Below are 26,524 nucleotides of genomic sequence, written 5' to 3'. Positions count from 1 at the left end.
CCATAGCAGCACTTTTTAAAAAAGGTTTTAGTGGCAACCCACACCAATCCCAGTTATCAGAAAAATGCTGACCCATACACACTTCATACTGTACATACATGTAAATATATGTATAATTTACTCTTACTCATACTTTTGATACTTAAGTACATTCAATATATAGCTGTTGCTTAGGCTACAGCTGTCAGATGACATAGTGGAGTTAAAAGTACAATATTTCCCTCTGAAATGTAGTGAAGTAGAAGTGTAAAGTGGCAGATACTGGAAATGGAAATACTCGAGTAAAGAACAAGTATGCTGTAGCTGGTCGTGGTAGAGAAAATTTGAAGTGCTTTATACAGCCTACTGCTGCTTTTGTAATCTATGATAATTAATGATTATTTTATAAGTTGATCATGTGTTTTGTTTAAATGTTGTGCAATGTAGCTGCCAGATAAATGAAGTGATATAATTTCCCCTGAAATAAAGTTGTGAGGCATTAAATACACATGTGAAGTACAAGTACCTCAGAATAATACTTAAGTACAGCCCTTGAGTACTTAGTTACTTTCCAATAAATAAATAAAATCCTCTGCTCTAATCCCAGGCTCTCTGTGTTAATCTTTTTTTCAGGTCTTTTCACCAAAGACCCCTCTCAGTATGGGTGTTTACAGACTGTGGACAGCGTCAGAAGTGACACTTGGAGTGGACATCACAGGAACACCAGAGGAGGCATCATTAGGACTGAGCTTAGGACTGCTGTCTTTTCTTATTCATTTGTGGCTGTAGGATCTGATGGTGCAGAGGCAGAACAGTGTCTGTGGCTCTCACCAGGAGTACAGGGGTCATGTCTGTGAATGCAGACAAGAGATTTCAAAGTGTCTGTTATTTAGCACTTTTTACCCCCTTATTCTGCCCGCGTAGGTAGATTTTCATTAGTACGTATACACATTTTATTTGTCGTATGCGCTGAAATATTTGGCACGCAGGAAAGGCCCCATATGAGGTATAATACATTACAATATCATGATAAACCACACACTGACAGACTGATGGTTGAGGCAACAATGTTCGACTGCAGTGCCTTTGTTAGTCAAGAGAACAATATAGTGACGGAGCAAGTTATTTGTTCCCATGTTATTTTAAAACTGCTGAAGTCAAGTAGAGTTATAAAACCCATTTGCCAAGTCCTCAACTAGGCCTATATAAGGAGTGAGTGGATTACTCATTTCACACCTCACAAATGCCTACGATGTGCTAAGGGATCTTGGAGAGAGACAGAGATAGAGTGAGAGAGTGCACACAAATGGCCCACAATTGCAGAGTAATAACTAATATCTTGAAAACAGCCGTGGGTGGGTGGATAGTGGGCTCCCTGTGTGTGAAAAGTGGCTTTTGTGAAGCTGAATTTAAAACGAGTCACTTGTTTTTTGTTTTTTTATTGAAACTTATCAAGTGAGGTAGCCTACTAACAGTCATTTGACACGTATAAATACAAAGTTAAAGACATCCTAAATAATAAAAAAAAAAAAAGAGAAAAGAAATAATTTACACACAACTAATAATGCATTTCTAGTGGGACACCTATCTTCTATACAGCCCAGTCTTATTCAACAAGTAAATATTTACATATGCATTTACCCCTTCACTGAAGGCAGGCCAATATACTTCCAAATGACGACCCTGCAGGTCTCTGACCTTTGCAAAACAGCTTTAATTACATACTTTATTTATTAAATACCTTTTAGTTTAATTGTAGTTCCCCAATAATTACAAAGAGCTTCTCTGATGCCTTTCAACAAGTTTCAAAGTTGTCATCTCAGCAGTGTTTCTCTCATGTACTGAGGCCTACCCCACAAAACATCCTAACACAAATCATCTACTGTAGTTTCAAACACGCTATTTCCTCCTTTAAAAATCATCTACCACGGTCTCCACACTGACTTGGAGTAAGTTAAGGAGGGCAAGCTCAACACATCCTGGCTGTCAGCCTCCTCCGAAGAGGAAACGTGGCTTTGCTCTGAGTCTGTCTCGTCCAGGTCAGAGCAGAGGTCATCGCTGGAGGAGGTGGTGGAGGGGGCCGGGGACACCAGGGCCGCGTACATGCTCTCTGACAGGGACCAAGTGCTGTTGCCGCCCGGGCGCTCTGCCACCGCGTCCGGCAGCATCACCCGCAGGCGGTCCTCGTCGTTCAGGGGCATGCTCTCCAGGAGGTGGTTCAACAGCTCCGCGGCGACCGCGGGGTCGATCCCCGGACAGCTGGACACAAACGTGTGGACGTCGTGCATGCACTGGATGTAGCCAGCGGCGAAGCGCTCGCAGGCCTCCCGGTTCACGGCGTCCACTTCTGCGGGAGGAGAACACGACACGGGCGTTAGCTCAGGAGTTAGCAACACAGGGACGGTTGACTTATAAACGTCGGGGGCTCTGCTCTGATTGGCTGAGCCGCGTTCGAAGATGACCACGCGCACCTGTGGCCGCAGTACAGTTGATTGGAATATTAATGCGCCAGCCGTTATAAAGTCACTTCTTGTGAGTTTTAAAGAACTATTTTGTTCAGCGGAAGAATGCAGTGTAAGTGATTAGCAAGTTTATGCAAATTATTATTTATTTATTTTTAAGGAAAAGTGAAATATTTAAGGAACTGTTGATTAATTAACTTAAATGTGTAGTGTTTACCTTGAGCCCGGCTCTGCAGGATGCCCTCCACACGTTTCACTGTCATCTCCAACACTTCGGCGTTCTCCATCTTTGATTGCAACTGCAGCGGGTGACACAAAACACAGGCTCGTAAGTAACCAGCACAAGCTAGCTAAAACAAAACTATTTAATTCACCTTGAGGAACAACACTACATGAAGCAGGTGGTGGGGGGGGGCACAAATATAACTCTAATATCTTACGTCTGCATCTGCGATGAGAACTCGGAGTTCTTGTAAACTTTCATTGATGCGAGCCCTTCTTTTCTTCTCGACCAGAGGTTTCCTCATCTGCCAAAAACAGTGAGGACAATGGAGTTACTTGTTAGCCAAGTTAAAAAAAACAAAAAAAAACAGCAACACTGGCGTTAACTTCTCGCACATGAGGGCCCCTTACCTTTCTGTCAGATTTGATCCCGCTGCGGTTATTATCACCTCTGTCCATTCCGTTTGTGTTGTTCCGGATGGGGGCCATGTTGTTGAAGTTTAACCCAGGCGCTGCCAGAAGCCCACTGGACCGGAGGTCGGCGTGTAAACCCAAAGAGCCGTTACAGCTTGTCAATGGGACAGATGGCCGGGCGATCTCCCAGCGGCCAACAAAGCTTGCAGAGAGGCTGGACTCCTTAATGCGGCTCCGAGGGGGCATGTGCTGGGTATATATGACGGTTCATTTACATGTGAATGGGTGAACTGGCTACGAGAGCAAGACACGGCGAGGGCGCGCAACGCTCGTCCCCGCCGACCATTAGTGCAGTGGTCATGTTAGCTTTTGTTCCCGACTTCAGTCTGAAGCCACAGGCTGATCAATAACGTGACATTTTACATTAAATCTGCTAGAGTTGGACCCAGGAAATGGTCAACGAGGTCTATAGCCGCAGCCAAAACCAAATAAGATCAAATAAATCCAATTAAATCAGTTGAAATGATAACATATTTAGCCTTTGTTGGGATAAATGCAAGTCAACAAACACTCAAGAGTACCCTTATGAGAAAAGTCAGTCCTTCACATGTAAAAAATACACATGAAAAAATACATCACACCTCAACATTTACCCTTTTAATGTTAGCTTTTTTTGAACTACTCTCTTTTAATGTGTGTCATCACCGCTGTAAGGCCATATATCTGCCAATTCTCACATTGTCATCTTGGCCTATTTCATGCTTGATTGTGAGCCATCACTCTACTATGAGGACTAGGCTTTAGTGCTCCACTCCCACTGTAAAAAAACCTTTAAAAAAACCTAATGTGAATTGGTTGATATGAGCCATTTGTCAAGTACACTACTCACACGTGTAAAGAGTGTAAAGAGCCTTCAGCCTGAATAAGTGCTGGCTCAGTTGTGCATCATCCGTGTATTTGGAAGGTTTAATGGCATGTTTCCACCGCCTATTGTAGTATAATTTGTAAGTAGTGCTTTTGATAAACGTTTATTGTTGTATAATCAACTCAAATCTCCTATATTGTTCACATCTAACACGCTGTGTCGCTTGTGTCTGTAGTGAGTCATGCGAACACACTGCCATGACTTTTCACATATGGTGACGAGGGCTGTGTGCATGTCTGTGCAAATTTGCATGTGTTGTGTAATTTGCATTTGGTGGGGATTTGCAAGTTTGGTTTGCTGTTACAGCTCCACAGATTGCCTGGGTTTTAGGGCGTGAATACGCCTGTGACGTTTTAGTTTAGATTAGTTAAAGAAAACATGACACATTACATCTGATTTTTTTGACTATGACCTTTCAAGTTTTATTCATGAAATGAGAATTAGATTTTGTAAAATAATTCTAAAATAATTAAATCAACTACACCACTAAAACTATGTTATAACATGCATTTTGGAAATGTAAGGTTTGCTTTAACGTACACTTACAGACGTACTCTGCTAAATGCTGATATTACATTGCATTACATCATAATACACATAAATACCTAAACCAAGGCACACACAATTCACAGTACACAGTGTACTGTATAAAACTGTATGCATTACATGCCCTGATGAGCCCATGAATAAGTGCAAATACTTACTTACTATCATTATTATTGTGACCAATAGTGGTAACCTAATGCTAACTTTATTGCAGTGTAGTAGCTGGCTCAGAGTTTGAAACATCCCTACATTTCCGGATGGTGGTGTTCAGAACATGGATCAAAAGAGGAGATGCAGCTTTAAATAAAATACGGAAAGCACTACCATATCGGGTGCTTGCCTTCAGAATAAGGGCACGGTGTTGTGTAATATCAGCCAGCAGCATGTAAAATTAGCTTTTTTCAACATACACTGCTTTAAATATGTAATTATAGTTACATATCTACCAAAAACTGCGCATGTCATTTAAATTTAGACGCTTAAGCCGGACTTGGAGTCTTATTTTGACAGCGGCGAGGCGGCTTTTCCTTCAGACCCACACAACGCTCGTTCGTCAGAGAAGACGCTCTTCTGATGTCACTGAGTCCCGGGGGCGAGACTCGTTCGCCGCTATAAAGTCTTCCCTGCTCGGTGGATGAAACCAGCTCACTGAATCAGACAGGCCTACGGGATAAAGCAAAATATACACTGACCAAACAATCATGGTGAAGATCACTTTCCAGACAGTTTCGGCGCAGAAGCCTGAAAAAGAGATCGATGAAGACAAGATCGTTATACCTCAGGCTCACGTGAGTTTGCACTTTGTTTTTTTAATTTGTTTCTTGTTGTGGCATTTGTCTTGTGTCTCAGTAATCTTATATCATAAGTATTATTATCCTTTTGCATTTGTTTTGGCTCAATAGATTAACGTTAATCTGTCTCTTTTTAGCTGTAATATTTGATCCGTCTGTCCATGCATCATCATGTCACCTGATAGGACTTATAGTGGTAATCCATGATCTACCTATTTATGTTATGCAAACAACCTTACATATAAACAGAAAGAGAATATGCTTAAATAATGTGCTGCAGTTATGTTTTTAATTAGCTTGAACCTTTATGCAACAGAATGCTTTAAAATCTCACAATGTTTTGCAGTTTCTTAGTGCACTTACTATAGGAGACTATTTATTGTCAGAAAATAAGATTATTGTGCATTATGTTATAATAACAAGGGGATAGATAGAACCAGCATTGCAGGCCACCCCAGCCTGGGGATGTTGACATTACGTCACCTTGTTTGGCCACCTTCGAGGACACACTGCAGATGGCTGCCCTGAGTGTGTGCGCACCCTAAGCAGAATATGACGCCATTACTTTTAAGCAGTTAATAAAGTATACATATATATAAAATAAACATTTCAATCTCTATCAATATAGGCGTGCAAATAGCCTCAGTTCTTTCCATTTTCGTCGAAATTAGACAACAACACAGCTGTAAGATGAGGTGACTGCACCAGTCAGTGACGTCACAAGGTGTTATGACACGTGAATCCTGTAGGCAGCGCCTGGGAGAGTGCATGAGCCTGTGAGTGAGAGTGGTAATCCAGGATAAAAGTGTGATCAGTGTTTTTCAAGGCAGATTAGCTTGTCAATCTTGTCAAAATTGGCAATATAAAAAGACAGGATTTCAGATTAGAAAAATATGGACCGATACTCAACAATACTATTTTTTTGTATCCTGTGAATAGGAACCAGAGTAGATTTGAGTTCATTTGAAGGACCAGGGGGCTCAGAAGGGAAATTAACATCTTATTGTGTTACAATCGTGTTACTGATTCCCTGAAACTAGTCTGCAACATGCAGATCTCAAAGTCTCAAAGCTCTGATTCTTAAAGATGGGCTCAACCCGTGTTAAACTCTGCTTTAAAGTAGATAGATAGATAGATAGATAGATAGATAGATAGATAGATAGATAGATAGATAGGTAGAGAGATCATTTTTTATGCACATGGTAATCTTAAATATATGAGATAATGTTAACTCAGAGTCGGCACTGTAGAATATTTTGAGCTGAAAATAAATATTTAGCAGTCGGGGTTGTCACAATAAGTCCAGCTTTTATTAGGTTCCTTTCTGGACCACCTCCCAGGAGTTCAGCATAATTGGATATCTGACACACAATGGATGTACATCCGCCTAAGCCTCATCTTTATTTCCCAACACACTGTACGAAATGAATGCCACTTGATGACGTATCCATCACTTCTGCAAACACCTTTCACCTGTTCGTTACGTCAAGAGAAGAATAAGACGTGATGTCAAAGGCTGTGTGTATTTAGATTGGCTGTGAAAGTGGGCTAGGCGTCAGAGCCAATGTGTGTAGATCTATTAATATGTCCACCTCCACCGAGGGACTCCGGCTCCACGCAATTATGCTCGTTTTGACTCCCACTGAGGGTGCTAGCTAACTGCAAATAAGGAGCGTGGAAGTAGGCCGCCAAGAATAGATCCAGACGGCCACGTGCCAGCATCTTCGTCAGAGCTTGGCGCATCTGTTCTCCCTGCTTCCGCTCTCCATAGCAACAGTAGTAGAGAGAGGCAGCAGATTGACTGAGAGACTGTGGGTGGGCATCTGGCATGTCTCATTCCAGTCCCATCCCACGTCTACCAGATCTCCTCCCCTGACTAACCACTTGGCAACCACTTCTTGATGGAATTAACTCTATTACAATTTGGACTAGAAATCATGACAGTGTGAGAGGACATTGTGTCCACTGGTATTCCATTATAAAACTGGATAGGATTAATTTCAGTTTAGGCCTCGTTATCAATATTTCTAAAACATTTTCTCTATAGTTGCTTCAGAGTTAAATAAAAAAGGTTGCACTGTAGAGAACACTTCCTTTGTCCCGTATTCTGTGGCTATGCATCATTAAAACTACATCTACTACTACAACTTGAAAACCTGAGTAGTCCTCTAACCAAACTGCTTTTCTCTCTGCAGGGGCAGCCGGCTCTTCCTGTCAGGACCAAGAAGCCTTTTCCGACCGGCCTCTGCTGCCTCACCTTCGGCCTGGTGATATTCATGTCAGGACTGGTGCTGGCCTCTATCTATGTCTATCGCTACTACTTTATACCTCAGGTCAGTTCGCTCTACCTCTTCTTTACATTGTATCCTGAACAAAAACAGCACAAAGAATACAACCTCAAGTAGCTGTCACATGCTAACTCAGCTCCGTTGCGTCTCATTAGCAGATCCCAGAGGACAGCTTGTTCCACTGCCGGGTGTTCTATGAGGACTCTGTGTACGCTCCTCTGAGAGGCCGGCAAGAACTTGAGGAGAATGTCGGCATCTACCTTGACGACAACTACGAGCAGATCAGTGTACCTGTGCCACACTTTGGAGGCAGCGACCCCGCTGATATCATCCACGACTTTCAGAGGGTAGGTTGAGACATCCTTGTTTGCTCTCATTACATTTTCTTGTTAAAGTGATTCACTGTGCTGAGGTTTTAACCTTTTTTTAAATCTATTTTAGGGCCTCACAGCTTATCATGACATTGCTTTGGACAAATGCTACATCACTGAGCTGAACACCACCTTGGTGATGCCTCCAAGGAACCTGTGGGAGCTGCTCGTCAACGTCAAGGTGAGGCACTCGCTGCATTCATTGGTGATGTCACTGGTGAAAGCCATTGTGAAAGCATTGTAAGAGAGGAATGGCTGTCTGAGATAGCGAAGGACAGCATGTTCCCATCTTCCTGTCTGCTGTGTTCCTCCCACTGAGTGATTCATTTGCGTTTCTTTGCCACAGAGAGGGACTTACCTTCCTCAGACCTACATCATCCAGGAGGAGATGGTGGTGACAGGGAGGGTGAGGAACATGAGACAGCTGGGCCCCTTCATCCACAGGCTCTGCTACGGCAAAGAAACCTACCGCCTCAGACGCCGCAACCAGCGCCGACGTGAGTACTCATCCACTTCCTTTTCAAGCTGTGGTTGTGGCCATGTCGAGGGAAATTAGTGTGCAAAAGATCACATTGATTCAACACATGGTAGCCTCGTAGTTCCATTTCCTCTAACAAAAAAAAAAAAGAAAGAAATGGGGAGCAAACCTCTGTCCTGGGAGTGACCCATCTATCTACCCTAACCCCATTCTTTGTTCTTTGACTGGTACTTACATATATAATGCAAGTTATGCAATTATGTAATCAACATACTTTCAACCCAAACCATGGTCTTTTCCTAAACCTAATCGAGTAGTTTTGGGGCCAACTTTTAACTACGTAATTAGTTGTCAGTTCCCGTGTTGTCCTCAACAGACTTACCTCTCCCTTTCCAATCCACTCAGGCGATAAGAGATGCTAATTTATGAGTGATGAGTGCTGGTTCACATCCGCTGATTTTTCGCCCTCTCTAACACGAATCTTGTGATATGTTGAGTCATGTGACGTATTCTAGGTCACCATGATCTCTCTGCACTCAGGGAGGAAAGTATTCCTCTGGTGAATCACAGGGAAATCCGGTGTTCTGTTTTTGTGTAGGAGCAAACAGAAAGCGAGTGACAATGCCGAAAAAACCAATACAATCAGAACCAAATAGGGCCTTCCTCGTGACACACTTTGGACATTGTGTCTGTACTGTAAAATCCTCCTTTAACAGCCTGGCGGCCTGATTATCATGTCAGTGTTTGTGTGTGGGTGCAGCCTGGGTACTTCCTGCTATGTGAGTCACTCACAGAGCAGTGGACACATCCACACACTACGGAGGAGGTAGTGATGCACATGAGTGATATCTTTGTCGTTGCTGTCTTTGATTGGAGCAAGAAATGATGCAACAAACTTCCCCCGAGTACATATATGGACGTGATTTGCGGGGATCACCGCTGCTGATTGAAAATGGAAGCTTGTAGGCATGACAGCAGTAGGTGTAAATCTCCACTTTTAGCACTGAACGTGTGAATTCTTTTCTCTTCCAGGTATCGACAGGCGCGAGACAAAGAAGTGCCACAGGATTCGTCACTTCGAGAACACGTTTGTGGTTGAGACCGTCATCTGCGACAGGGTCTGAATCTAAGGTGGAAATCACAGCCATCCAACACTGAAGCCAATTTCAAACCATACCTCTTGAATTATTTACGCGTTTAACTGCACTTTAAGAGCAAGTGTTTGTCCAACAGTTTTACTTTCAGTTTTAAAGTTTTGTTTGTTTTTGTCTCAAGTTGGAAATGCTCTTTCATTGTTCATGTACTAGTCTTTTTTTAAGGTAGTCTGTGTATTTGGATAATGTTATAAATGTGTTCAGATATATCTGTAGCTTGTCGCATTGTGCATAAGATGTTAATGTATGTCAGTTTGTGACATTTTCATCAGAAGAGTTTTATTTCAGATTTGTCCTTATTGTTTTTTTAGTAACCCAGTGCACTGTCGGTGGTGGTATGGATACTTGGAAGCTGCTTGCACTGTGCACTTTGGTTGTCATTTTATTTTGTTTTGAGTGTCAGAAAATGGCAAAACATACCTCATGTAGTTTCTTTGCTGGTTTCTATCATTAATGAATGGTGTACATAACTTTGATTGTTCCTAAGCAATATATACTGTAAATTGATTTTGAACATACTGTAACATGCATAGATTTTTATCTGAAATCAACTTGTTTTGTGAACAATCATTTCTTTATTGTTTGTCTCTTTATTTCCCTTGGTATCACTTTTCCTACACCTTGGACTTAATGGCTTTAGACTGTAATTAGTAGCAGCGCTTTAGAGGGACAGAAGGAACCAAAGTCTGCGATGCTATGCTTCGTGATAAGGATATGTGAAATATTTAGAAAGAATGCTTTTTACTGTAGATGATATCAAAGGCTAAAACTCATTTTGTCTTACTCTTTCTCCTCTTCACTTGGATTTGCCTGTCGTCTTTAGCTCTTGCCAGTTCCCAATCTTTCCTATTTTGGCATTATTATCTCTACAATGTTGAATCGTCTCAACTTGAAAAAATAATCGGCGTTTCTGGAGCAAATAAGTCTCTGTTTCGAGAGACCTGTGATATGTGCTCATATTTCATCATCATGGATATTTCCGCTGTACAGTTGATTTTTCTTGTAATATCTTGCTGCTTTAAGAATAAATTATGAAACTTGTTTTGTCTCCTCACTCCTCAGTATCATTTTCAGTAAAGCATACACATTATGAATCTCCAAATTATAGGTTTGGACAATGTTGTCCAAACCTTGTTGTTTGGACAACAATTGGAGATTGTGCTGACAATAACATGTAAACATTATAAGAGGCAGCTAGTCTTTACAAAGGGAAACAGAGTATTTTTCTTATGTGGACTTCCTCACAGCCAGTACAGACAAAATGTATCTGGGATGAACACACAGCCTTATCAGTTTAGTTTCTGTTTATTGTGTTGCTAAGGATCTGTGTTTGATTGTTTCTCCATGCCACAAAATGGCAGCTTCCGGGTGAATGTAACACGTCACAGGATGAATCTCTTGTGGTTAGCCGTGTAGCACTTTAAAATGGAAGAGGAAGATTTGGTTTTGAAAATGGATGTCATGCAAATCATTGAGCAAAGTTGAGTTTTTAAATGTCAAATTTACATTGTCATAATGCAAGTCTGAGTGTCAGAACAGACATCAGCCAAAGAAGTAAAGCATGTTATATTGAAATACAAACACAGTCCATGGGTCAGAAAAATCTATATTATACTCTTGTCGAGAGCTTTGCTCCGATAAATATTCATTTGACATTTTACATCATTATGTTTTTGTCTGGATTTTATTTTACAGACCCGTTGCACAGAAGAACAAGATCAAGTAAGATCAAGAAGCTCCATGGCTTCACAAAAACAAATTTAACTTAAGCAAAAATTACAGAAACAGAAATTAAAAATAACGGAAACTACACAAAAAACACTGAAACTCAATAAAGAGGAGGCTAGTGCAAAATGAAAGTATTGCGAGGCAAGTGATGCAAGACAACCAAAACATGACAGGTTTCATGTCTTGTTTCTGGCTGTTGAAGAGAGCTTACACAGATATTTTTACACAATATAAAAAATTACATGTTGCAAAATCATTATTAATATTCAGTAAATCCCCCATTCGAGTGCTGTGTAACACCAAGAACACCGTCCACCTATATGATGTGGTGAGCCTGTTCAGTATGAGTAAAAAAGGACAGAGAGCGGCTTAATGTACGGCGTGTACAGCGCCCATTCAGGTTTAGCTTTGACTGTATTTACATAAATAAAATGTCCTCCTGTAAACATACTAATATCAAAAGAGTACGCAGGTCTGGCTGACTGCCATTAACAGCTGTCTTTTACCAATTTTATAATACTATTGCACATGTTTCAAGCTACATTCAATAAGGAAATAAAAATAATCTTATGAAAATGACTTATAATATAGATAGATATAGATATGTACATATCCTAGAACCAACAGCATGTCAAATACACACATTTTTGTAGATTGAGTTGATCAGTAAGATCAAATGAAAACAAACGCACAGTCAGATGGCATTCATAAAACGTTCAGCCGACTTGCCCCCTCAGTCATATCAGGACAGTTTTATGAAATGTTTCAGTGTAATCACCCTGAACATTAATAAGGTCGGTGACAAATTTAAAATCTAAACAAGTCTATACAAGAACATCTTTGCCACTCAGCCTCAGACATTATTTCTACAATAATAATTACAGGATGATTACATACATTTAACTTGTCTCTGCATTAAATTCTAATAAATCATATAAAAATGTCTGAACAGGCGGATTTATGGGTTTAATACATTTCAAATTACTTGTGCTGCAAGTAAGTAATTTTTGTAAAACAAAAAAGTGCCAGAGATTTAAACTAAGAAAACATCAACAATTACAACAGTAACAAATGTTTCATATTTGATCTTAAGTTTAAAGAAGAAATTTTGCCATTAAGATGGTAATTCTAGATTATTATTCATGAATAATAACTAATTACATTCATTTCATTTTTAAGATCACAATTGCTTCTTGACTTTGTGAGATTTACAGATACTTATTTATTAATATACTATATCAATTTTTATGTTATATTTATTAATTGTTTCAAGTTGACTTTATGTGAAAATTTGCATTTTATATATAACATGCTATATAAATAAAACGTATTGTTGTTATCATAAGTAGTTATCTAATAAGATGTTTCACACATTTACTTACAGTATCTGTTTATTCCAAAATGCGTCTTCTTCAATCAAATAGTTGGTTTTGTCTTGAATGAGAGCTTCAGATCGTTAAGAGCGCCTTTTCCTTATCTCTGACTTGACACTTTTGAGCGCATACATTATACTACAAAGCCCTGCAAAGCCTGAGCTCCTTGGGTCTGAAAATGAATCGTACCCCACATCAGTATCTCACTTCATGAGGAATGTGAAGCAGTTTTCTCACCATCACACAAGCTTGATCTTAAATCATCTAGAAAAAACTCACCGTGTGGCTTTTTGCTAGATTTTCCTTTTGCAGCCTACATCTTGGGTATAAGAGCTCTTTGAGGTTACAAAGGTGGCTACCGGCTTCCTATCGCTGGACCAAATCATGTTTCAGTGCTCGTCACATCTTCTCCGTATGCTACATTTTACTTAACTGTCAGCACTGTGGTTAATTGAGATTGCACTCTGACCTGCTTGTTTTTCACCCATTGCTCTTGGTGCATGCCACATTTGCCTTGCTGTTGGAAACATTACTGGCCCTTTTTCAGTTTCAGTGCTCTGCCCTACAGCTCAAGAAGCCAGGTCTTGTCTTCACTACCAGCAGTCCTCTAAGGACGAATTCGACTTTAACTCAAAATGTCTTTGTCCCCTGTTCAGACCTCTGAAGTGCTGAATGTGGCTCTTCTTTGGCTCATCCTTGACAGCCTGAAGGTGTTTCTGGTGCTCCTCACCTCATGAGCGATGAAGTAGTAGCACAGAGCGTCCAGACAGCAGGTGATGTTGGACAGGCACATAGTTACCTGTATGAACAGGCTGATGCTGGTCTTGGAGCTACAGACCTGAATCACTTCTTGGCGCACCTGGAATGGAGGACAGACAAAACATTAGTCCACCATCCTGCCTACAAGCATGAAAATCTTAAAATCTTAGAAAAACACTTGAAGTAGCACAGCCAGCCCAGTCACCAGAATAAATACCTGTCATATTAATATATATGAGGTGACTTTCATGTAGGAAGGTGGAGGGGATGGAGATGGCGTGACAGCTGAAGGCTGCCAGGCCAGAGGCCACTGTTGGAGACGGACTTTCAAAATTGTTCAACATGAAACCACTGGATGTTTTTAACAAGATGTTTTTTTTGTGCCTAAACCTAATCGGACCATAAGCACAGCATTAACAATTTTTATTGTTAACATAAAAATGAAAATTTAACCTGACGAAAAAACGTAAAGTTGCAACATAAAGAAATGTAAAGTTTTGAGGTATGCTGGGTCTGCAGAAGCAAAAAGTGCCTCCATTTATTCTGACGATTGGGTTCGACTCAGCGGTGTGAACTCTACTGCTGTAACTTTGTATGTTCTTATCTTGGGTTTTTTGAAGATAATATCTTCGCATCTCTGCTGTGCAGAGTTACAGTAACGTTTTTTTTTTAATGTATTTGTCAGACTGCAGTAATGATTTAGTTCTGAACAAGATGTCTCACATTTGAATAAAAATTAAACCCACCATCCAATTATGAGGGCCGTAGCTACTGTACGCCTGTGAGGACACTGAGGTCATGTCCTCAGTATTTCTTCTTTCAAACGATCTGTTATTATACAGTATGTCACTTTCAGTTGAGATGAAAAACAGTTGCTCAAACAGTTTGACTTTTTAAAAAAATGTATTTATGCTCCGGCTTCAGAATGACATATTCTTTTATTTTTCTCTTTAAAATATTTTCTACCTAAAATAAAAAAGATGCCATGTTTGATACTAAAAACTGCTTTCTTTGCTTCCATGCGCATATTTTTGTAACATCTAAAACTTAAAAATAAGACCTTAAGTCATCTGAGAAAAGTGTTTGAAAAAATCCAGATAGTAAAACCATACGCCTACTGGTTTTTAAACAAGACCAGGCAAAAAAATAATCCATAAAATATGGATATAGTATATATATATATATATATATATATATATATATATATATATATATATATATATATAGTATTTCTGAAATCCTGGTTACAGCCCTGGCTTGGATGCGTGTTGCCATAAAAAGTAAGTAGTTCGTTTGATTAAGTATTTAAAAAACAAGCAGGAAACTCTGCTTCTGACAGCGATGTAAAACAAAGCAGGTACTTTCAGCCAATGACTAAGTGAATTGATTTCCCCTCTCCGGTAAAGTGAGTTAATTTTTGGGGACCTGATTTAGTATAAGATAGACATCATCTTGAGTCATTCAGATTGTTTGTTTATTGCAAAATTAATTATAACCTTTAACATTTCTTGATACATTTGTACTGATATGTTGTAGTTTGTAATTTGGACGAGAAGTCCCTAAATTGGTCAGCAACAAATGGAAATTTAAACATTTCACAACAAATAGACTAAACCCCATCTGCTGATGAAGATGATGCAATGTGATTCAAAGTTTCAACTACTGCTTTTCACCTTCATCACACTTCACACTTCAGATTTCACTTTACTTCAAACAAACTTGTGGTTGTCTCACCAGGAACTGCAGCAGAATGCCGAGGTGGCTTGGGGTGAAAGGCACCAGGAAGGCGCTCAGACTGCTGTAGATGATCTTCACACAGGCCCGGCTCTGCGCGCTGTGCTGGCCGGACTGCTGAAGGGCGCAGATGGTCTGGACCGAACAGTAAACCAGCACCAGCGCAGGCAGGAGGAACCCAAACACCTGCACACAGATGATCACCAGAGGGCTCCAGCCTTTCTCTGAAAACCTGTGGAAGCAGTGAAACTCCGTGTCCCCGGCCTCTCTGAAGCGATAGGTGGTCGGAAAAATCGCTGCCAGCACCACCGCCCAGACCACCAGGCAGGTCACCAAAGCTGCTTTGGGTGACCGCAGTTGCTTGGCTTTGAACGGGTGACAGATAGCCACCCATCTGTCCACAGCTATACACATGATGGTGTAGATGCTGCCATATATTCCAACAAAATACAGACTTTCCAAGATCGAACAGAGACGTTGGAGGTTGGCACCCCAAAGGTGATTGCTGGCATGCATTTTGAAGGGAAGAGGGAAGAGGAGGAGCAGGTCCATCAGAGCCAAGCTGGTCATGTAGATAGTTGACTCCGTCCATTTTCGCAGAACGACGCAGAACACAAACAGCGCCACAGCGTTGAGAATCAAACCAACAACAAATATGGGGACGTAGATGCCCAGCTCCAAATACTTCATCAGCTCGTCCACACATTGAAATGAACAGTTGCCTGTCATGTTGTTGCTGCTGCTGCAGCTGCAGGGAGAAATTTTGATTTGATTTAATTTCAACAGCTCTGTTGCAATTTCAAAATGAATCTGTCTTTCCTGTCATTACTCTTTGTTCCCACACAGAGACATCTGTGAGAGACGCCACGGTGCCAAGCCACTTGAAACTTCTCAGCTATGTGGGTTCAGCTGCTTCGACCTTGTTTTTTTGTATCTGCTTTTTTGATGGAAATGCCCAAAACATATATTGTTACAGTTTAAATCCCATGCTCCATACGTTCAATGTACGTTTGAATTAGAAGTGAGCGATAGGTTGAAGGTGAATTATTAAAACTTTTAAACAAATTGCAGATCACAATAGCTATGAAAGGAAATAGGTTGGTCTATTAGATAGTGCAGCATAGATAAGGGTTTTCACTGTCTGTAGACATCCGCAGCTTCCTGTCCTTTTCAGTGCACCTGAGCTTATTTAAATCTAATAAAAAGTACCATTTGGATCTGACGGTCAAGTGATTTAAACACAACAAAACACAAAGATTCAGGTCTCTTTTGGAACCTGGAGTAACTCTAGCGTCGTCACTAAATGAAAGTGTCTGTTGTGACACAGAAACCCAAGATATGGCTACTGTGAGGAGTGAAAAATGGTTTTAAAGAGAAAGACCAAAAATAAATCCTAGCTCTGTGGTAGTGTATCTAAAAAAAGAAAACAACAAAAAAAATAAAAATCATCCACTAAACTCATTGCCTCTTTCACGTGATTCAAGATCAACGGCCTTTCAAATTCAATCAATGTTGTTCTGAGTCTAAAACATTTTGTTTCCTTTATACTCTTATATCTTCTCATTTTTGAGTATTTGCAAGTGAAAGCCCAAAACACCAACGTCTCTGCTGTAACTTAAACATCTAAACAAACATGCTACACATTTTTGGTTTATTACAAACATTTAACTGAAGTAGTTAAAGGTCAAAGCTGACACAGTTTCACTATTAGATATCTTGTGGAAAATGTGAATTCTAGTTGTGCTCTTACCTCACGGGTGCCAACATCTCACTCAATTCTTCACAGTCTCTGTCTGACTGTCTGCACTGTGCCAGACACACTTCTGCTTTCTCTACCTTTGTCGTTTCATCACCACTTCCTGAGTCATGCCACACACATCATGTGTATGTTCACTTGTGCGTTCAGCCGTTTAAAATCAAGGCAGAGGTGAGCCTAGTCCTGACTCTTACCCACTGCGTCAAGATACAGGTACGCATGGTCACTACAAATTGCCAGAACATTTGTATTAGCTGCAACTATTAATTGAATCATTTTAAAAATGGGATGGTTTGATGTTTTTCTCAGTTTTATATTGTCGTAAATGCATAAGGTTATGTTATAAAGTTTCATTAATGTAATGTTTAGTCACGTTGACTTAAGTCCTCACTCGATTTCTCTGGTTTGAACAATGTTGGACACATTTTGGATAACCTAAGTACACAACTCAACACAACATATCACAGAGGTCTACATATTGTATTGTTAAACCATCCAATAGTTGTTGGGTTATTTCAGTCTGGACCATGGACTGAAAGACTAGCCAACAATCAATGCTCCTCAGTGTGGCTAGAGATTAGCCACATGTCCCTCTATATTACAATGATACCAACAGGATGAATTAAAATACAATTGAGGAAACTGTAGTTTTGGCTAACACCACAGGTCTCTCACATAAAACTGTGATATAACGCTTCCTCAGACTGGAATTTCCATCACTAAATCAAGATGAAGTCAGGTTGTGATTGTTCACTGCATCTCGTGAATGTACGTGTTTACTCAACTTATAGTTGGGATGATGTGATGGTTATTTTTAACATCTGTTCTGAATGTGCTGACGGGCACAGATGTTGAAACATGTATGAAGTAAAAGGCCAGGCGCCTTTATATTATATGTGTTGGTTTTTAGGTCAAAGACTTTTGATTTTGTTTGTACTGTACTGTGATTTCTGTACTCGGAGTGTTATTGGTACTGGTATTAGTCTGAGTGTGTCTGTGGAAATCAATCTTCCTAGCTCAAAGAGAGAGCGAGTCGAGGCCTTCAAAGTGTTTACTCTTTCATGTCCGTGAGAAGCTGCAGAGGCAGATTTAGACTGTGATTGTGTCTGAGGTTTTCCTGGTTTCAGGTGCTGAGATGACTTAACTGAATTTAAAGTGTGAGACATTTTTGCCCTTTTTTTTTTAATCAGAAGTGTGACGTGTTAATTATGATGTTGGTCACTTTGATGTTGGTCTTCATCATTCATCTGAGAAATGTTGTTGGAATAAATCAGAAGGTTTCGGGCACATAAGTGTAGGATATCTTTCTTAGTTTCTGTAAATGCAAATGAAGCTGCCAGCCACACTGCCACCTACTGTTGTGACTGAAGTGAGGCCAGAGGTCTCTATAGGCAAACACAACATCTCTTCTCACTTAAAATTACATCCTCCTCTGTGTTTGGGGACCATGAGGCATCGGGATGGGTCGGTTCTGTATTTGAGACACACATCACTTTACGATCGACGTATGCTGGTGCATTGTTGTATACAGTGATTTATTTAAGACCACCAACACATTGATACACGCTGATACATTTTGAGATTTTGGTCGATCTTCTACTATTCTGGTCGTCTTCTTCCACACTAGTGGAAAAAAACGTCCAAAGAACAAATCTGGGTGTTTGCAAATGAGTGCATATTTAATTAGATCATGTCCAAAAGAAAACAAATCAACTCGGGAAGTTTCGTGGTTCTGTGTGTATTTTCTTGTTTGTGTTTTACCTGGCTTCTGGCTTAAATGGCTTCTTTAATACGTATCGATCCCTTTTTTTATCACCAGAAGTGGCATTACAAACAGTGCCATCTTTAACAAAAACAGACATGGTTCTAATAATTAAACAATAAAAAATAAACCCTTCATGAATCTCATTCTGTTGACTGTGCTGACTCACTAGTCATGTGCTAAAAAAAACCCACACAGTAGTCACAGACATTTGGCATGTGATTTATTGTATTAATTCAACTTAAATCGTGAACAAATAATTGGGAAGTGACCTTATGCCACATGTATGGCTGAGTACTGAGGACTCTGAGGCGTATAAGAAAAATACATAATCATTTTACTAAAATAACTTCCTCCAAATAAAACAACAACAAAAAAAAAAAACAACTACAAACACTCACTTGAGTGCAAACACACATTCATCCTCGCTCTAACTTTATATTTGCTCTGCAGGTAAAAACAAACCCCAACTACCCTGTTTACATTCATCGAAGAAGCCTTTTTCAAATGTTTTCTTCTTATTTTGACTCTACAAATGTTTGTAAATGGTGCAATACAAACTTTCAAAACTTGTACACGGGTGACACCGCGGGAATATTTTAGAAATTATTTTGGCACGAGGTGAAATCATTGTGAAAGACTAATAAAAACCTCACGTGTAGGCATACGTCTCAAATCTCGTTGAAGGAGAAAAGTGAGACACAGACTAACAAAAGCACACAACACCTCATGTACAAATAAGAGCAAACACATGCAGGATGCTTCACATCAAACTCTCAAGAAAAAGTCATTAAAAACCATTTGGAGCATGCATGCAAGACTTTGAAAAAAATGCTGAAATGACATGAACACGCTCGGATTTCCACTGGAAGAGCCAGCCAGTTTCTAACATCGCACCTTTAGCAACAAGTTGACACGTTGAGCAACAGTCAGAGTGTTTACAGGAGCACATCTGTAAATAGTAAAGGGACCTGCCACAATTTCTTAGCATCTACAGCGAAGCAAAAGACACAAACTCATCTCTCAAAGGAAGACACGGAGCCAGCTAAGAGGCGAAAGAGAAACCGTCGACACACTCGTGATGCACAAACACACACAAACACGAACACACGCGCACACACACACACAAGATGCGATGTATTCACTCTAGGAGGCGGTGAATTTCCTGAGCGTGATGACGATGAGGGCGAGGAGCACAGACGCTCCCAGGAACACTGCTATAACGATGGCTGTGATGGCCCCTGGCCCCAGCACCCCTGCGCACACACATACACACAGGAAGAGATGCAGTTTTAAAGGAACAGTTCACCCAAACATTAAAAAAGTCAGTCATTATCCACGCAACCCCATGCCGATGGAAAATTGGCATGGGGTTGAAAACATTTCTGGAGCTTCACAGCGAAACAGTGTTGCAGCAATCTCCCCATCTTCTTCAGTGCAATGCTGTTTTGCTGTGAAGCTCTGGACAACAAAACTTCACCCAGTAGATAATGACTGAATTTTTATGTTTTGGGCACACGTGATTGACACAAATGTGGTGGTTGTAAATGCTTCGTCAAATGTCAGTTTTACCTTCCTCCTCATCCATGGCCTGGGAGTGCGTGATGTCCTCGTAATCGGAGGTGGACGGCTGCTCCGTCATGTCCTGGAAAGGGTCTTTGGTGGTGACGTCACTGGGTGGATCTCCGGACATTGTGTCCTGGGTGTCTGTTGAGGCAGGGTCTGAAACCGTCTCTGCAGATCAAGAAGAAAGTCTCTTAGACCCTGATGCTGACCTGCTGTGCAGTTTTGACTCTGTGTGTTTTCTTAAGGCAGTCATTTCACTGACGAGGCGCACTGCTTTGCTAATGGCTCTGTTTGACTTTTCTCTGGACGCTGAGGCCTCGGGGATGCTGAGCTGCATACATGGCCCCGTCTGTAATGACTCCAACAGCCTCTCTCTGTCTACCTGGGTTAACGGCTCAGGCCTGAGCATAAGGATGTCTTTGTAGAGGATGAACATTTTGTCCGTTTGAGCCTCTCCATAAAGCCTCTCCACATGTTTTCCTCGAGGGTTCAACCAAGCTTGTCTTTTGTCCATAAAACTCCTTCAACTAAGGTTTGCTTAATTATTTCAGTGGAGTAGAAGATATTTTATGCTTCGGCACAAACAGCTTTCTGTACAACTCTCTGCTCTCTCATCCTCTGCCAATCAGTCGTCTGTTCTCTTTCCATCCCAAATTGTCCTCTGACATTCCTCCCATCTGAGCACGAAGTTACCCTGAGACTTTTCACACCTCTTCAGTAGCCAAAGAACAAAAAGTCTCATTCTGAACCACATTTCTGTTTTTCCTAACACAACTCGATTGAATGCGCAGTTGAGGATAGACCATCAAAAATGTTCTTGGTGATTGTGGTTGCCGTCGCCGTGACGCTAATTAAATGGCTGTACAGCTATTCTTTTGAAATCTGAAGGAAAAAAAGGAAAAAATTTGATCTTCATCACCCCTGAAAAACCAAACTCTTCACACACAAGCCCACCCACTCACTGATTCACTTATCCTATCCTCAACTCTACACATACCAACAAAACCGTAGTCCAAACATATTTACACTCAGCTTATTTAATGCTACATATTTACTTTGTAGCCGCTGACGCCCCTCAGTAAACTCCTTGACCCCGTTTTACATCTTTTCTCTGCCATTATCAAAGAAAACTTGAATTATTCTCTCTGAAAGAGCAGAAACAGGAACACGATAACGAAGATAACTAGTGCAAATGATACTGTATGATCTCAAGTCTTCAGTGTCGGCACGTTGGCTGCGGCATCTTCTAAACTCTGATATGCACTTCTGATGTGAGTATTTTAATGCTGCAGTGTTGACTCTGAGTCGTGTTAAGCATCCTGTACCGTAGCTGGCCGGAGGTTTGGAGGCCCGGGCCTCTGGCCAGCTTAGCCATCAATGAGGCCTTCAGCCGAGGGCACAAAAGGCAGCTTGTGCGGTCACGGAGGGCGGCAGGCTGCAACCAGTAACAACCGGCCAGGCCCAAACCAGGCACCGGCCGGGCACTGGATGTCAAACAAACTTGTTTATTAAATAGTCCCTGTGTGTAAAAGGTTGTGCCTTCTGGACAGCTTGATTTAATAAGAAGGCAAAAAATAATAACACGATGTTTTCCGTAGTCGTTTGTTTCCACAAGGAGGGGTTTACTCCAGCTTGAAGTTTCAGTTTAATGGAATTAACATGACTGAAGCCTCTACAAATTATTCTCAGCTGACAGCTAGCATCATTCATAATTCCCAGGTTTTGTCTGTTGTCTGAACTCCATAAAGGTCCAACTTAAATGTTTATCATTACTTCCTTCACTTTTAACTATTTGTCCATTTTAGCTAACTATTAAAACTGATCATCCTTTACTTTGAGCTAATGTTAGTACAACTGTCCATCCTTTACTTTTAGCTAATGTTAGTACAACTGTCCATCCTTTACTTTTAGCTACCTATTTTGACTAATTGTTTCTGGTTTGAGCTAAGTATTTATAACAATGAATCCATTAAATTTAACTCTTTTGACTGCTAATCATTGCTTTTAGCTAACTATTTCAACTGTTACTGTTACTGTCAATTACTTAAAGCAAACTATTTCAGTTGGTCATTACTCTAACACGTCAACCATTTATTCATTACTTTAAGCGAAGTTAACTATTTCAACTTCTCATTCTCTTACTAGTTTTCAAGCACGGTCTGACTGCAACACATAATGCTAACATGTTGTAATTGACTCAGATATGGCAACTTGGTTATTGTAAATTTACTAAAGAAAAGTATAACACTATGGAGCCCCCTGACAGCAATACAGAGAGAGAAAAATCTATATATCCAGGCCATGTTTGACTACAGCGAGTGCTTAAAATGCTATTCTATGCAGATGACACACAATTCGTTCTCATGTTTTTGTTTCGTCATGTGCATGAGATTAAGTGAGAGCCAGCATTACGGGATGCGTTGTATCATTACTTTACATGAAACCGCACTCAAATTATTATTTGCAAACTGTAGCTAGCAGTCCTACTAGCTGACTCTGACTGGACTGGTAGTCCTCGCTTGAAAGCCTTTGGACCTCCTGATGGTGTTCCTAAGTAGAGCGATGTAAACACTCCCCTGGTGACGTGAGCACTTATCATACAACCATACCTGTACCGCTATTCTTAGCAACTGTAGCTGTGATATGCCGTCAAGTAATTTTGTCATACAGAAGTGGGCATGGTTTAACCTAAAGTAGGTTGGCCAATAAATTAACCGAAAAAGTGGGAAATTAATCGTTCCTTGTGCTGATGCAACAGCATTTCAAGCGCTTGATGTAGTAAAACGTAACCTCGAGATATACTCTCATAAACACCGAATGTTTAACACTGTTTGGCTGTTCAATTTCCTTTTTTAACACATGGATAATTATTTAAATTAAATCACAATCTAATGTTTTTTATTTGGGGTGAGCTGTATTACCTACAGAAATTCCTCTTAGAGTACATTTTTGAAAGTGACTTCATGTGTCAGTCAAGAACCTTCCTTCTCTTTACATAAATCCAGACTCATAAAAGCCTGGCAGACCATCGGGAAGGCTGATTTCATACACTAAAAACACAGAAGGCCATTTGTTGGTACCTCAGGCCTCTTCGGTCAGGTTTTCACACCAGCCGGAGAGATGACAAAGCGCGCAGACGGGTGTGTGTGAAAAGCAACCTGGCCAAGCATTGAAACCGCGAGCGACGCAGCCCAAACATGACATCGATGCTGTCGTGTGTCCTCGCTTCACCCTCTTTAGCTTCCACAGGTGTTTTTCCACATTTTCCATAGTAAAATATTTGACTAATGACCAGTGTGTGTTTTATTTTATTCTGAAACGAGGAGAGTAGGAATGGGGTTAAGCTGCTAGAGTTGGTCTCCATGCCCAATTACAAAACTGGTGATGAAACCTCTCTCTGTATCGTAGGACTCTGCTTTTACAGTTATCTTGAGGAAGTTTGAAGAGAGACTGCGTGAGTAAGCATCACACTTTATTGCTGAAACTTTTTATTTCACACATCTCAGTTGTTTCCCATGCTTGACTTCCCGTGAGTCAGCTGTCGGTGTCTGCATGTCACGCTGGTTGTCACGCACGCTTGTGGTCAAGATCGGCCGCAGCGCTTGAAAACATCACAAAATGTACATGACGACCACATCTGTCACAACAAACAGATAAGAGGCGGCTGGAAATTGTGTAGAGCCGAGCAGTGCGCAGTCTGCCCTGTTTTCATTTCTCCTGCCTGTGTTACACTGATATTGTGAGGTGGATTTTGCCAGATTATTCTGTTGGTTGATCTAAAAGAAAATATCTATTCTGGGGTCCATCCAGATAATAAAAATTATCCCTGAGTGTTTTGAGACATTAAAACGCCTCCACCGTAAAACTGTACAGTCCAAAGCAAGAGGAGGCCGCAAGATATTTTTAGAACGGTGTCGGCAAGTCATAGCACCTCAGTGTTAGAAAACTCTGACATCATTTGTTTTTCTATCCCAGTAAGTTGTGTCCTAAAGGTGACAGATGTTTCTTCTTCTCACAGGACAGGGAGGACATCGTCGACTCGCTAAATCCCTGTCGTGTCATTGCCCCCTTGACCTCCACTGTGACCTCTGGGCGTGAGAGCAGCTCTACTGTGTCCAGAGCGTTTTTAAAAAAAAAAAACTGATTTGAGAGCAAAAGAGGAACAGAGAACAGACGGAAGTAAGCGAAAGTGAAAGAAAGAGCAGCGAGTGTGCAAATCTGCCAGACAGCACTTACACAAGTGTTCACAGATGAGGACGTTCCACTACCTCAAACCAATACTACACCGAATCACTTCAGCTTCGTGGCTCGAACTCAAGAGCATTTATTCAGTTTCAAGTGAACGATCGGGCACCATGAAAGCAACTGAGTCATCCCGTTTGTCAAAGAGCAGCTTTCACAGCCTGCAGTGCTTCAACAACTGCATCATTTACATCAGGCTGCAGACTCACACATGCAGGCCTGTGAATGCGTGTGTGGAAAAGAGGGGCAAAATGACACGTGTACACACATCTTTGATTTGATGCCTACAGGGGAGCAAACATCAGCCCCTGAATCACATACAGCAAGATAAACAAAAAAGGGTTTGGAATACAAAATTTAAAACCTACCCATAGTAAAAAGTTTGTAAAAAAAGCAAAAAAGATCAGAAATAACTTAATATATAGAGACATGTGACTTATTTACACAATTTGTCACCTTTTCTTTAAAAAACAATTTTCCACAAATCACATCTTTCATGCTTTTTCCATATAAATCAGATTTGTCCTCCGTTTCACTAACATTGCTACTATAATTACTTGCAGCACACACTGGTGAGGTCCCGTACTTGTCTCCCATCCCACAGAAATGTGCTAAAAAATATCAATGACACTCAAAATGTAGGTTTACCTGTGTGTACAAAGGCCACCATGAGGCCTAGGAGCACCAGGAGGAGGAATCTGCAGATACTGCTGCTGTGAACCATGCTGGCTGTGAAGGATGAGCGTCAGACAGAGCAAAGAGTCCCGCGAAACTGCTTGAGTGGTAACTTCAAACGAGTAACTGACCCTGAGAGAGGAGCAGGAGGAGAGTACAGGGGAGCACAGGAGGGGGAGAGGTAGGCAGCCGAGGGGGTGAGAGAAGGGGAGGGACTAGGTGTGCATAGGACCGTCTGGACAGTGTGGACTTTATGAGGACATCATCGCAGGGCACACCCTCTCCAAAACTCCTCTGGGTGTGGGGGGTAAACACTCGGCAGTCGCTGACCCTGGCCGGGCCACATCACGAAGGTCTCTGCTGGACATTTTTATGCTTTTGCTCTTCAGGAAAATATGACAGCAAAGAAATCAGAATCTGAAGATGGCAGCGCTGGAGGAAGTACTGAGTTCTGAATGTGCCAGTTTCTCCATGTAAACATTATTTATAATACATAAAATCCCTGCATTTTTCAGTAGAGGCAAAGTGTAAAAGTACTCATTATACAGACTGGCTTGTTTTAATCTTAAGGGATTTTAAAGGGGGTCTCCGGCAATTTAGTTCTGCGCTTTCCAAAAGTGTGGGGACTCACAAGCGACAGATTAGTATATGAACGGTCAAAATCAAAGTTGTAGGTGATGAGATATCCTGACTTTATGGCCAAGTCTCACCTCTTTCCACGTTCATGCCTCAGTGTCTCGATTCTCGTTGGGATAGAGGGTTCAGTGTTGTGGTCGCTTTCTTTATAACGAGCGTAAAACAATCTAGCTAGCTAACATGACACCGTCATCGCTGATTTGTGCACGACAGTCCTGCATTTCAATGTTGCATTCCTCCCTTTTGATGGCGTATGATGCCCAACATTTAACTAAAGTCCTGGAGCAAAGTTGCTGCACTTGGTACCGCTACTCCAATATCTGTGCTGACTGGCAGATTAGGACCACAGGTTGCTAATGTTAGCCTATAAAGCACCGCTAGGATGTGGAAAAAAGGTGTGATTGGGCCATAAAGTCAGGATATCTCAACCACTACCCCTTGTAAATTGTACATCGGTTTGAGTCCAAGTCTCCTGTTTGGGCTTTTCCACCAACACTGAACCGGTTCCGTTTTGGATTGCATGCCTTTTATTGAACCGTTCAGAGCAAATCGACCAAACGTAAATTAGTTGGGAACCTGAGAAGTTGGAGAAAGTTTTGCTCGATCTGAAATGTGGACCGAAGTGGGTGCGTCGTGTTCTACAGGTCGTCCTGCAATTGTGCG

General features: G+C 41.0%; 4 protein-coding genes across 5 annotated transcripts; 1 reads left to right on the top strand and 3 right to left on the bottom strand.

The window, feature by feature from the left end:
* Nucleotides 1–1,402: 1,402 nt before the first annotated feature.
* Nucleotides 1,403–3,470, bottom strand: hes6 (hes family bHLH transcription factor 6). The gene is made up of 4 exons (XM_073492071.1): nucleotides 3,075–3,470; nucleotides 2,882–2,968; nucleotides 2,659–2,740; nucleotides 1,403–2,326 (listed from the first exon to the last, which is right to left on the bottom strand). Exons 1-4 carry the CDS (start codon nucleotides 3,321–3,323, stop codon nucleotides 1,902–1,904), a joined length of 843 nt encoding a protein of 280 aa, XP_073348172.1. The 5' UTR covers nucleotides 3,324–3,470; the 3' UTR covers nucleotides 1,403–1,901.
* Nucleotides 2,684–10,671, top strand: itm2cb (integral membrane protein 2Cb). 2 transcript variants are annotated; one of them, XM_073492072.1, is made up of 7 exons: nucleotides 2,684–2,769; nucleotides 5,024–5,336; nucleotides 7,535–7,672; nucleotides 7,783–7,974; nucleotides 8,069–8,179; nucleotides 8,345–8,495; nucleotides 9,509–10,671. In XM_073492072.1, exons 2-7 carry the CDS (start codon nucleotides 5,250–5,252, stop codon nucleotides 9,598–9,600), a joined length of 771 nt encoding a protein of 256 aa, XP_073348173.1. In that variant the 5' UTR covers nucleotides 2,684–2,769; nucleotides 5,024–5,249; the 3' UTR covers nucleotides 9,601–10,671. The 2 variants fall into 2 exon arrangements, with proteins under 2 accessions (XP_073348173.1, XP_073348175.1); XM_073492074.1 differs by having other exon boundaries at nucleotides 2,692–2,769; nucleotides 5,059–5,336.
* A 555-nt stretch (nucleotides 10,672–11,226) lies between these two features.
* LOC141016264 (G-protein coupled receptor 55) lies at nucleotides 11,227–17,022 on the bottom strand. The gene is made up of 3 exons (XM_073490527.1): nucleotides 16,975–17,022; nucleotides 15,225–15,972; nucleotides 11,227–13,590 (listed from the first exon to the last, which is right to left on the bottom strand). The coding sequence occupies exons 1-3, from the start codon at nucleotides 16,989–16,991 to the stop codon at nucleotides 13,384–13,386; spliced, it is 972 nt and encodes a 323-aa protein (XP_073346628.1). The 5' UTR covers nucleotides 16,992–17,022; the 3' UTR covers nucleotides 11,227–13,383.
* A 2,010-nt stretch (nucleotides 17,023–19,032) lies between these two features.
* On the bottom strand, nucleotides 19,033–26,180 carry snorc (secondary ossification center associated regulator of chondrocyte maturation). The gene is made up of 3 exons (XM_073491917.1): nucleotides 25,199–26,180; nucleotides 20,315–20,476; nucleotides 19,033–19,998 (listed from the first exon to the last, which is right to left on the bottom strand). The coding sequence occupies exons 1-3, from the start codon at nucleotides 25,272–25,274 to the stop codon at nucleotides 19,889–19,891; spliced, it is 348 nt and encodes a 115-aa protein (XP_073348018.1). The 5' UTR covers nucleotides 25,275–26,180; the 3' UTR covers nucleotides 19,033–19,888.
* Between the last annotated feature and the right edge of the window lie 344 nt (nucleotides 26,181–26,524).

The sequence above is a fragment of the Pagrus major genome, chromosome 21, assembly GCF_040436345.1.
Source record: "Pagrus major chromosome 21, Pma_NU_1.0".
Lineage (NCBI taxonomy): Eukaryota > Metazoa > Chordata > Actinopteri > Spariformes > Sparidae > Pagrus > Pagrus major.
This window is presented reverse-complemented; position numbering and strand designations above follow the sequence as displayed.

Bases quoted from the DNA above. Each gene is read 5' to 3' on its own strand.
- hes6 (XM_073492071.1), bottom strand. From the start codon at position 3,323: ATGCCCCCTCGGAGCCGCATTAAGGAGTCCAGCCTCTCTGCAAGCTTT. The intron at 2,969-3,074 runs GTAAGGGGCCCT...TGTTTTTGGCAG, and splicing joins GGATCAAATCTGACAGAAAG to ATGAGGAAACCTCTGGTCGA. The intron at 2,327-2,658 runs GTAAACACTACA...CTCCTCCCGCAG, and splicing joins CCTGCAGAGCCGGGCTCAAG to AAGTGGACGCCGTGAACCGG.
- itm2cb (XM_073492072.1), top strand. From the start codon at position 5,250: ATGGTGAAGATCACTTTCCAGACAGTTTCGGCGCAGAAGCCTGAAAAA. The intron at 7,975-8,068 runs GTAGGTTGAGAC...AATCTATTTTAG, and splicing joins TCATCCACGACTTTCAGAGG to GGCCTCACAGCTTATCATGA. The intron at 8,496-9,508 runs GTGAGTACTCAT...TTTCTCTTCCAG, and splicing joins ACGCCGCAACCAGCGCCGAC to GTATCGACAGGCGCGAGACA.
- LOC141016264 (XM_073490527.1), bottom strand. The intron at 13,591-15,224 runs GTGAGACAACCA...CCTCCATTCCAG, and splicing joins GCATTCTGCTGCAGTTCCTG to GTGCGCCAAGAAGTGATTCA.
- snorc (XM_073491917.1), bottom strand. From the start codon at position 25,274: ATGGTTCACAGCAGCAGTATCTGCAGATTCCTCCTCCTGGTGCTCCTA. The intron at 20,477-25,198 runs GTAAACCTACAT...CTTGATCTGCAG, and splicing joins GGTGGCCTTTGTACACACAG to AGACGGTTTCAGACCCTGCC. The intron at 19,999-20,314 runs GTAAAACTGACA...GTGTGTGCGCAG, and splicing joins GGCCATGGATGAGGAGGAAG to GGGTGCTGGGGCCAGGGGCC.